General features: G+C 38.3%; 1 protein-coding gene across 1 annotated transcript in view; it reads right to left on the bottom strand.

The window, feature by feature from the left end:
- The window catches only part of PSMD1 (proteasome 26S subunit, non-ATPase 1), a 66829-nt gene that overhangs the window by 16026 nt on the left and 38676 nt on the right, over positions 1 to 12127 (bottom strand). Inside the window, exons 17-18 of the mRNA XM_014871637.2 lie at positions 5874 to 5988; positions 3918 to 4034 (exon numbers count right to left, since the gene is read on the bottom strand). Coding sequence (XP_014727123.1) covers positions 3918 to 4034; positions 5874 to 5988 — 232 coding nt within the window. The remainder of the gene's footprint in view (positions 1 to 3917; positions 4035 to 5873; positions 5989 to 12127) is intronic.

Genomic DNA, 12127 nt, shown 5'->3' with positions numbered 1-12127 from the left:
TTCAAAAATTATACAGAATTTGGAAATGCTACCAAGAAATTTATTTGTGCAACTCCAGGAGGAACACTAAAATATAGACAATGACTCATTTCATCTTTCTAACAAAACACACACCCCATTCTGATAATTAGTGCTGGCCAAAATGACATGGCACTGAGTTCAAATGAAGCCAAACAAAGAACCTTGGAAACACTGAGGAAACAACAGAGACTTTGAGATATGAGAATGATACAGCACCATTTCCTACCACAGAGGGCTGTCATTTATCAGGTTATTTACCACTTCTCCCTCCACCCGTCAATATTCATACACATGAGGCCCAAGACATAGTCAAGAACAAGATTTTATAAACAGTTAATTACAGGAAATATTGGCAGGTGATGTGCACAATGCTTCTGGCAAATACAAGTTCTTAAGAACAGGAGCATTAACAAAATCTAATAAAATAGGTTTTAAACTGTTTACCTGTTGTATCTATCTTCTTCAAAAGATGACTAATTCTGCATACACTTGCCCTTATGAAGGAGTGTGCAGAAGCATCTCACAGCAGCGGGCTTTCATAAAGCAAAGGTGCTACCAGAACACTGCAAAATCATTCTTGTACCCTAGCAAGACCTAGCATTTCATCTAAATGAGGGAAAAAAATCCCAACAGCAATCTGGTCCTGGTTTCTTCACACATTAAAGACAATAGGCCAATATGATTGAAGGAAGATGGAGAAAAAGGCCATTATGACTGAAAGAGGATGGAAGAAAAGGCTTGACCTTTTTTATTATTTTCTCATTTTGCCAAGATGACTATCCTAACCCAAAACCAGGAACTGAATTTACTTTTTCAAGTAGTTCAACATGTAGTTTGTCTCCAAAACTGCTGACTTAATTGCCCTGAAGGTCACAAACACATAATGAAGTTGTCATTGATTTCTGTTATGATGACCTCATCACATCTGTAATTTAGGATTCCATTTCACAAAATAAACTTGTTAATATTTTATATCTGGCACTAATATGGTTCTTAAATCTATCAACAGAGGTCAGGAAAAATGTTGGCTGCACATGGAGGAATTATTTCAACTCCTAAGAGACTAAACCACCTTTACTCAATACCTGCTATCCCTTTTTGGCCCTTAAGCAACTTGCAAGTTCAAGGAGTTAATGTAATTATAATTCTTCATTTCACAATCCTTTATTTAAACTCTTAATTTAAATTTAAATTCTTTGAATTATTCATTTAAACAAAGATCGAGCACAGCAAAAAGGAGAATGAACACAAAGGGAAGATCACAATGATGTTAATTCAAAGGCATACATCTACCCTTTTCTCACAGTAAAAATGGCTTTTTTAAAACCAAAATACTTTGATTCTTAAATCTGTTTATTCCTGGCATTTCAGCACTGCAATGCTTATCTCTCAAAACTCTGACAGCATTTTATTCCCGAAAAAATCCTGAACTATTTAAGGAAGATTGTTTGCTACCATCTTCACTTCAAATGATCAGCAGAGAGTTCAAAGTATTTCTAACCCAAAGCTGACTAATAATATGTTAACTAGAAAAATATGTAAAATCCCAGAAGAGACAAAACTGAGCAGCAATGACAGGAAGCTGACCAGGGTTTATGACATAGTCTTTGTTAAAATCACCATCTCACACATGCAAAGCATCACCAAGTATTCAGAAGCAATGAGATGATGATGCATAAAATTTAGCTTCTCTGTAACCCCTTCAAGACCATACAGCTTGTGGGATACAAAAATCATCACATTCATCTTCCTAGGTGCTTATTCAGCAATGCAAATATGCACATCTATCAAGTCAGACCCTTTGGCACACAGTGTCCAGCATGTCACTCAGGAATCTAATCAGATCAAAATATGTCCTGGCAATCCAAAAATGGCTCCTTTTCTGAACTCCACCCTTTCACATCAGAGTTAAGTACTTTTTTCAGACTGGCAGGGAGCTCAAAAAAAAAGTTTCCCATGGATAATAAATAACTCAATTGAAAGCATATCCCTCAAAATACTTCATTTACTTTTGAGCAAGAAACAATAATGGCTATAACCAACTTTTGGGGTATTTATAAAAAGCGACATTTGTATATTCTGTGTTTAGTTCCTGAATTGCCACAATATTTCAGGTATTATTTATTATTTTGTAATCTGGAATTTTGCTTCTGCTTGTTTTTTAATATCTGTAGTGCTTCTATGACTGGACAATTAATTGCCTTCTGTATCTATATCAGGTAACAATTTGGCATCGAGCTGTTTCAGTTTCTGGCCCTATTTTTAAACAAGCTACTGACTTCCAAACTATACATTTCATCCTGTATTTGCTGGCCAATTGTTTTAACCACTCTTTTATCACGTAGAGGTATCACACATGACTTGGAAGTCAAGGTTTCCAGGCCTCTTGGGGAAAAGAGATCTGCCTTATTACACACCTCAAATGATTTATGTTTTCACTGGCTATTTTCCTACAGGACAAACAGAGTCTTTCACCTATCACCTCAAAAAGCCAGAAACTCCAACAAGCAGACTCAGCAAGTGATCCATGTTTTAGGATGGCTGACTGATTCAGAGCAGACTGCAATTCCTATCCCAAGAGGACTAGCGTGCTTTGCAAACTAAAATGAATCAATTCTCATAATGTCCTTTCATATATAAAAGTATCATCCTTAATTCTTTCAGGTGTGGAACTGAGGCATAGGAGAGCTATACAATTTGTCCAGTATTAGAGCAACACAGAATGATTAAAACTGATCTCCTATATTGAGACCTAGCACTCCAGGTGATTACCTGACCAAGGAACAAATGATAAAACCAATTAATTTCTTTCCATAGAGATATAATTCAACTTCACATTACAGAAACTTTATATCTTGGAAGACAAGGGTTTCCAACAGAAGTCTAGTGTTCTCCTTTGGCTTATTCAAGTGAGCTAGTATTCTTGGCTTATTCACTTGAACTACAATTCTTATAATATAAACAACATTCCCAGATTCTGCTCAGTGAAAACTAACATTTTTCTTTCTTTTTTTCTTTTTAATAATTCAAAGGAACAAACTGTCTGCCAGCAAATTTTCATGTTCCCTGACTTAGAAATACCTAAACACCTGCATTTGTGGATTCTCTTCTCTGACTTTCCCAAGTAAAATTTTCCACTGGACAGAGGTTCTTTACCTTCTTCTCATCCAAATGCAGTAAAAAAGTATCTGTTTTTATCCCAGTTTAATTTCTAAAATGACATCAATAAAAGCAACCATTATGCAGCAGATGAGTAGCAAAGTACCAGCTACTGCTCTGCCTCAGCACTCACCAGAGCAGGTGAAACGTGGAACCTCAGAGCTTCTCCTAATGTGGACTTTTAGTCTGTACAAATGTTTGCATATCATCATCTGTCACACCCTTACAGGGAACCTACTTTTAAAAGCTAAACACAGCATATGCTACCCTTTTTGCCTTATGAGCAGAAAACTCCATTAAAATATGGAGTATTTGTTATAAACTCACTAAGCCAGTTCTGACAGTTCTGAAGTTGTTTCACCTGAAAAATGTAAGATTAACTACAAAGGAAACATTGTTCTAACAGGACCTCTCTGCATGGTGACCAAACCAAGCTTACTATCATCAAAACCAACGTTTTTACAGTCACTTTCCTATCACGACAAGATGCTTTGAGACCTTTTAAGGAAGAGCATTTATTCTTGTGTTGCCCAGGGTTAGAATGCTGCCATCCATCAGACACATTCTCATCATTCAAAGCACATGCTCTGATCCAAGCAGGAGCCTCCCACTGTACATTCAGCTCTGGCTTTTTACAAGACATGTGCAGCCTCTTGCCAGGGCTTACATGCAGAGCCAAGCACTAAAGACTTGGCATCCAAGACAATTTCCCACCTAAGAGGCATGTGATACACTACCTTTGGGCAGGTGATCTCAGTCTGCTGGATCATGATAAGGGCAGATGCAATGAGAGCTCCTTGACGCACGTAGTTCACGGGATCATTTGTCATTGGCTCAAGCAAATTGATTGCTTCCTAAAAGAAATGAAGAAATACAGAGTTACAGAGTTAATAGTACTATTTTTAGTATGCCAGGAGTCAATTCTCCAATGGAAGGTTATCAGATTGATGCTATCAGATATACTTTAAAAAACGTTTTGCCTGTTCTCGGCAAATGAAGCGGAAATCTGTATTTCTGTAGATTTTAATCTAAAAATTGTGAAGATAAAAACCACTAAAAACAAGTGATGGATGGATGGAACAAGATCTACCTGCAGAAACAGGGCAACAGCTAACAACAGGTATAAGCAACAGATGCGTTCTTCACATTAGATTTCAAATTCTTTGCTTTATACTTTATTGTTAGAACCAGTAGCAGGTAGCATCATCTAGGTAATCTCTTGTTCAGAGTGCCCTTCTGTCCATACTTAAAATGACATGAGCAAATGCAGCTGAGTGCAGAGTGCAAGAGACTCCCAGTTCAGACCCCTCTTGGTGTTACTTCCGTTAGGGTGAGGCTTTTAAAAATAAGTTCATTTTATACAGAACATAATTTCAAAGAACCACTTCTAAAATAGCATCGTGCCTTCACTAAGACTGCTTTTGCCATCTGAGCTATGCTGGGGGCTGTGCTTCTTCACCTGAAGGTGACTCATTCACTCTTTGGCAAGCATTCAGTACCATGGATGAAACACCCACTAAGACAAAAAGCTGAACCTTTTGCTCTCCAAAATTGAATCTATTTGGGCCTTCAAAACCTACTAATAGAAGCTCTGGAAGATATGTCTCTGTGTAATCAGATGGTTTAGGTCATCACACAATGTATCTGGAAATAAAACAAGACTCATTCTTGCGACTAAAAGCATTTCCACTTAAATTAACTTGTCAGATGCAGCAGGTTAAAAATAACTAACTCCTTGATTCCACCTTCCACTTGAGAATAAAGCGACCTGGATAAAAATAGGACTCTCAGATTTGCTTTCAAATCTGCATGCTTTAGCTACTAAAGATGGCAGGCAGTGCACGTCAGCATTCTGTGCTTTTGGCAGAGCAAGAGACATTTGGGAGCACTCACGCAAGAGCCACAGAGCAAGTGTTTAATAGAGGAAGAGATGAGACAGATAAGCAAGAGATTTATCAAAGACTCAGAAGCATGACATTTTACTTTGTCTGCACACCTGTTCTGAAACTGCAATTCTGCACCACTACAGATTATTATATAAATGTGGGAGAAGCAGAGGGAGCTTATTCCCAAGTTTACTTGCTGCTTGTTCCAGTAAATGCTCACTTCCCACAGCAGAAGCAGGAATCCTACTATAAAAGGTCTGTCACCATCCATTAGAATTAACCTTCACCTTTACACAGAAAGTGAGAATAAAATGTACTGGTTGTTAATTACACTCCTGAAACTACAATAAATTTAATTAAATTTCACTGCACTTGGCTGTAGTACATGGATCTTCCATGAATCGTGTATCACAGGAAAGATTAGAAAAGCTAGAAGTTAAGCAAAACACTTGATGCTTTCCTGTCACTGGCACTCCAAGGGCAAAGGAGTACTGATTTTGGAGTACTGAACGTACATTTAAAGTTCAGTTGCAACTTGACAGTAAGAAAACTCTTAAGAAAAGTTTTGAAGACAAAATTCCAAGAATGTGGCAGCAATGTATAAAAACATTCTAATGTATCTGTTCTGTACAAGCAGGAAAAGAAACTCTATGCCCAGAAAAGTTAAAGAATTTAAAGTAGTGCTGTACTCCAGCTGGCTGGTAGTGTAGATGTGTGAGAAATCTGCATATGTGATGTTTGCACACAAATGTGTGCAGGAGGGAGCAGGAACAGTCTTGGCTACAGATGCTTCTTTGTGGCCCTCACCTTGTTTCCAGTGCCTGCACAGCAAATCCCCAAAGCCATGGCAGCCCCATAACGCACGTGGGGATTGTAGCTCTCTGACAGCAGAGAAACCACGCTCGGACACTGCTCTGGAGTCCTACAGAAAGGCAAAAAAAGAATATTGTCTATTAGTAGTATTCTTCAAAATATAGCATTGTGCTTCAAAATATGGTGACTTCACTCTGTTCATACATGAAAATTTCAAATTGTTCTTCCACACTCTGTGTTTTTTCATTTTTCAAAATTTAACCAGAGGGGAGGAACAAATGGGCTAAGAGAACGGATTAATAAACAAATTAATAAACTTCCTTATCACTGCAGATAATCACACACAGTTCCCACTACTGACGTCTTCCTTAGTGCTTATTTTCTGCCTTTAAAAGATCACCCAGCAGAATGATATATCTATTGAGGCTGAGGTCTTTATCTCCAGAAATCATGCCTTTTTGACAGGCTTTCCACTAGCAGAGGTTTACCCTCCACAAGACACACAGTACTAAATTTCTCATCAGTAGACACACAACTCACCTGCAGTATTCAATCAACCTTCAAGGTTGGTGGGTCCTAAACTCCCTTTTGCAATCACAGTTTCTGCCAACTCCTCCTCACCCCCACCTACTGCTGTAAATCACAGCACGGGAGGAAATGCTGATACAACACACACTTCCAACCAGTTTATGAGCAATGTCTACTGCTGATACTACTCACAGTGTCATGCTGGGACTGTTGCTGCCTTTTAGGAGATTTGAAATGGGTATAAATGCTCTATGCCTCACCAGCAGGGAACCAGTGTCCTGCTGGTCACTACAGCAACAGAACTTCCAGCCCAGTGCTGGAAGATGAAAGAGAGCCTTAATTTCTGACAGCAAGAAGCATATGTTGCTAATGCAAACAGCTTTGAAAATACTGTGTATTTCTGAAGTAGTGCAGAACTCACAGGTGTTACTATACTGATTTCCTACCTGTCTTCATGGTCATATTTATCCCTCCTTTAATTCTGATGCCACACAAACCACTCCATAATATCAAATACTGCCCATTTCAGCATATGGAGTCTCATGGTACGATGAACACAAGAGCAATGCAGGAATGCAGTTAGTAAGTACATGCTCATGAAGAAGAAAGATGTAAAACTATAAATTGTAAGCGATTTCATTATATCTGTTTATAGAGTGAACATCATCTGGCTCTTCATGCCATCTCACTGCGTCTTGCAGCCCAGACCAGCATTTTAATTGTCACATTCACAATCCTATAAGCAGTCTTGCAAGCCATTTACTTCTGCTATAAACTGATTTCAGACTAAAATGTACCTAGGAAGAAGACAAGAGCACCTTAATTTTAGCTTCTTTTCTTACATTTGCTACACTGAAAGATGGAGGTTGGAGGGTGGCAGAAGTACCTGTTTGTACACAGGAATTATAGCATCATGTAAAATCATTGCCTGTCAAGGCACTCAACAACTCAAGAGAGAGAAAAGCCACTATAGAATATATTCCAGCATGGGTTTTATTTAAATCAATAGCTGAATCACAGAAAACAGTAATGAAAAAGACTTTAAGCAATAATCAAGTTCATTCTCTTCTTTCATTGTGATAGGGGACAGAAGGCATGTTTATATAATGACACACTCATACTTCAGTTACACTCTACACACATAATCAATTACTTCTACTTTAGCTATTCCTATTTCAATACTTTCCCATGGTCTCCTCTGACAATTAGTTCTGAACTCCTCTTTGTACTCCTCTCTCTTACTGCAACTGATCACAGACAGGCAGCACCACCATACAGGCTCCAGTCCTCCCCCAGAACTGCTGAAGGGACCCAAAGGCACCCAGGCTTCAGAGGCTACTCAATGCCTCAACAGTAATGGCAGCAAGCACCCACACCTTCCCCCCGTGCACCACCTTCCATCTGAGTCTTCCCAAAGCATCCACAGGGGGAAAGAATCCCATCTACCAGCATCACTTACAACCACCCTGGCCTTCAACAGCAGCAAAAAATCCAACAAAACAACCAAAAAAACCAAACCCCAACCAACCAACCAACCAACCAAAAAAACCCAAAACAAAACAAAAAAAAAAAGACAATAGAGAAGGAAACACAAAGCTACTGGAAACTGCTGCCTTTAAGATGCAGCCATGATGACAAATGTTAAGAAAGGGAGAAAAGCTGGGCAACAGAACAATTCTGTCATGCCCTATCAGTCAAGACAACAAACTAAAAGACACACTTAAAACTACCTATCAGTCTCTTCCTCAAATAACAGCTTAGACGCTGACAATGTTTTTTTAAAATGAGCTGATGTGGAGACCAGGAGACACAAATCCTATAATAAATGAGGCCAAGCATTCAACTGCACAGAAGACTTCAGCTCTTGCACAAAGACCCTTAACACCTTTGTGTTTGCTTTACTTCAGATAATGTTAAACAGACAGATTGTGAGCCAAAGAAGAGAAAAACACTTTCTGGCAAAGATGCGATTATGCACTCTGAAGCATCAATCATTAAATTCCTGTTCAGAAAGCTGGATTTTATAGAATCATTAACTTGGACACATGTTTGTGTCTGCAGGCTCAGAAGTTCTAACACAGTTTTTATTATAAAATCAGGATTAATGTACACAAATTGATTTTTGATTTCTTGGCCAGATTTAAATTATTTGTGGCCATTATTTGAAATACTTTTATCTCAAATCTATCCATAAAATGGACAAACATTTTGACAGGAGGCCTTCCATAAATCCACTTTGGGAGTTGCAGCTACTTAACTGTCCCAATACTTTCTTCAGTTTTCTCAAAACCTTAATCTTCAAAAAATGTCTTCTCGCTTAACAGAGATCTAGAAGGCAGATCAAAAAGTGGGAAGGAGTCTTGCACAAGTGTGTATCAGAGGAGCAGGACCTCAGTGCACAAGAGCACTGCTGGCACCAATGCTTCAGCAGTAACATTTGCTTACTCCTTTATTGCTGAGATGTTTTACAAAGTCCTACACAGTGCTGCCAAAGGTCAGCCCATATAAACTCAAACCCACACTTCATAAAACTTATAAAACCCAAAACAATTTTGTCAAGTGATCAAAATAAAAGTTAAAAAGCCCTCATAAGCAGTCACAGGCTGCAATTTTGCTCCCATGGTATTACTTCCATCTGGTAATCCAGTTGGGGACTATGTTTAAAATATGACCACGGTCTCCTTCCCCATGCCCTTCACTGAAAGTGCAGCCCCTGGAGCTGCTGAGGTGACATGCAGGGGGATAGTCACAGTCCTCCTGCTGATGGAAGAAGTTTCTGCTTCACTGGTACCAAGCCCCACACAGGCTCCCAAACCAAGTCCACCCTTCTGGAGACCTCCACCACTCTGTTGACTGCTGATGGCTGAATTAATGTGGCTACCAAGTAGAAACCTCTGGTGGGAGATGGAGAGAAATAATGAAGAGTGTGAGAAATCTTAATAACACTACTAAAAAAGAGAAATGGTTTGTCATAACTCATATTCAGCAACCCACTACTCCTACTCAGTCCTAATACAGGTACCTGTCATTACTGCAAGTTAAACACTGAAAATAACATCTCATGAAATACCAGACTAGCGTTTGGAGATTCAGTGGGCAGAAATTTTATCTCCAGACCCAAATTCTTCCCCTCTCTTTAAAGTCACAGTAAAAATTCTAAGCCTGGAGTAGATTTAATATATTTTGAGGACAGAAGCAATGTATCATAGTCCTCTAGCATGACCTTCCCATAACACAGTCCAGTAATTTCATCTTAAAATTCCTACATTAAAGCCTAAGGCATGTCTCTAAACTGGGCTGTGTATCTTAGAAAGATAGGCAATGTCTATTTTTGAAAACCAAATTATCTTTAATGCACTGGTTCCTTCCTTTTTTCCTAACACTGGTTTTACTCAAGCAGTTTGCTTTTGCAATTACACTTTACTACAACAGCAAAATGATGACAAAAAAATGGCCCAATTATTTCCTTCATTTTCATCTGAAAATTGCTCAGCTGCTCCTACATTAGCCATGAAACCACAGACGTCAGTGAACCCAGACCTGTACACAAAAAAACCCAACATCATAACTAGCTTCAACTTTGTTCTGTTACCAGGAAACTAAATGAATAAAGAAGCCAAAAATCTCAAGAAGTTTCTTCCATGGGACTTCAACAGTGTAGTCAGCTACGGCTTTGTTTCCACCCTTACATCAGGAAAAGTTTTACTGTTGAGATAAATGGGCTGCAGATGAAGGATTTCCTCCAATATCCAGTTTAGTGTGTTTCAGAAGTCAAACAAAATCATAAAGAAAAATAAAGATGCACTAAGACAGCAATAAGAGATTCTCAGCAAAACATAACAGCTGGCATTTTATTAGTTTTACTCACCAACTGGTTGCTCTTGAAACCTCTGCAAGAAACAAACACCCTACACTACGGATTTTGAATCTTCCCCGGAACTAGAACTAGGGAAAACACAGAGGAGCTGCCTGACTCCCACCCAGCTGCTTTAGCCTCAACTCTGAGCTCCTTTCTGGGGCTTTTATTTCTTGGAGATATATATATATGTGTGTGTGATATTGTCTCCATAAAAAGCTGATACTTAGCTTGTAAGTAGCCTAGAAACCAAAGATAATTTTGAATTCTTCATAACTTCCAAACAGAGATGAAAGAAAAATTTTCCTAAGCCTCCGGTGCAAAAACTAACAGAATGAAAACTGGGATGTTGACTGCTAACACAGATTAACATGAAAAAAACCCACCCAGGTCAGCTAGACATAGAAGGTGGTCAGATTCCCTTTCTGTGCATGGTGTCGACCTAAACTGTTTTGTTGGTTTTTGTTTTTTTTCTGAAAGTCTTTACAATTGCAACTTCTGCAGATACCATAGTTCTCAGTAGGCTTTGCCTGCAAGAGTCTTATTGGGCTACTGAAAGTTGAGGATCACAGGTATATCAGCTCTTAACAATCCACTGTAATCTTTTTTCCCCACAAGGCATGCAATAAGATAAACTAAAAACTCAGATTGCCATATCTTTGAGCACATTTCAAACGTCTTAGATCACAGACCAGTTAAAATCACATCCTTTGAGCAGTTTATCTCCAATCCTCTTAAGCTGCACATCTTCAAGGTTAATGCATTACTGCCATTTTTCTTTATATTTCAACAATTTTTAAACATGAAACCCCACTTAAATATATATATATATAAATATATGATAGCATAAGTAAGTAAATATACAGAATACTGAAAAAAACCCATCACACATCTCAATCATCATGATTGAGACTAAAAATGGAATATCTGAAGCATCACTAACATACACTTATTTTTTAGTCTAAATATTTAAGGACTATACAACTTATTGAAAAATTAAAGATAAGAGAATTGAAGAACAATGTCAAATATATCTTCTAAATTCCTCATTAAGTGTCCTCAGTCATATTTCAAAAGATTCTAAATATTCATAACTTTTCAAAACTATTGGTCATTAATTATTTCCACAAGTTGTTTTAGTGGTGCAGTGGCAATTAAAAAAAAAAAAAAAGCTGAACAGAAGTTTCATTTCATCCATGAATGAGTTAACAAAGGAGAAATGCAGATAATAACTGAACAATTTACGGTCATTTCTGAAGGAGGGGATATGCAACAGAAAGGGAAATAAATAGAAAACATAAAACCTGCAGAGAAAAACGCAACAAACTGATATATTCAGTGTAAACTAAACATCTCGTCTCTCTGGACAAAAATGATCCCAGCTATTCCCAAACCAGGAATTTCCTACAACTATCTCATGTACAGCACAGCAAGTGAACTTGAGGGATATGTACTGACTGAATAGCACTCCAGAGAAAGCTCATATCTGATGGAGATATGGCTCTATAAAATAGCACTGGCAATTTGAAAACAGGAGTAACAGCAAGGGATGGAAAATAAAAATAGTGTCTATGTATGGTTCAAATATTCTGTTTACAGTGGACCAGGAGTGGAGTCTAGCAAGATTTAAGGTTTACTGTCATTAACACAGGAGAAGAGCTGGACATGGGGACAGGACAGTGGCCTGCACAAAAAGCCTGGCCAGAAGATAGAGTGAAGAACCTGCTGCAGGTGTGCAATAGATACAGAGGAGGATGTGTTTCTCAAATGATTCAAACATGGTAAAGGACAGAAAACATCACAAAGGGCAGGTATGTTTTTCATCTCTCTGAAATTAAACAATGTACCAAAGAGGTAAAAATGC

This window comes from Sturnus vulgaris, chromosome 10 (genome assembly GCF_052056855.1).
Source record: "Sturnus vulgaris isolate bStuVul1 chromosome 10, bStuVul1.hap1, whole genome shotgun sequence".
Classification (NCBI taxonomy): Eukaryota; Metazoa; Chordata; class Aves; order Passeriformes; family Sturnidae; genus Sturnus; species Sturnus vulgaris.
This window is presented reverse-complemented; position numbering and strand designations above follow the sequence as displayed.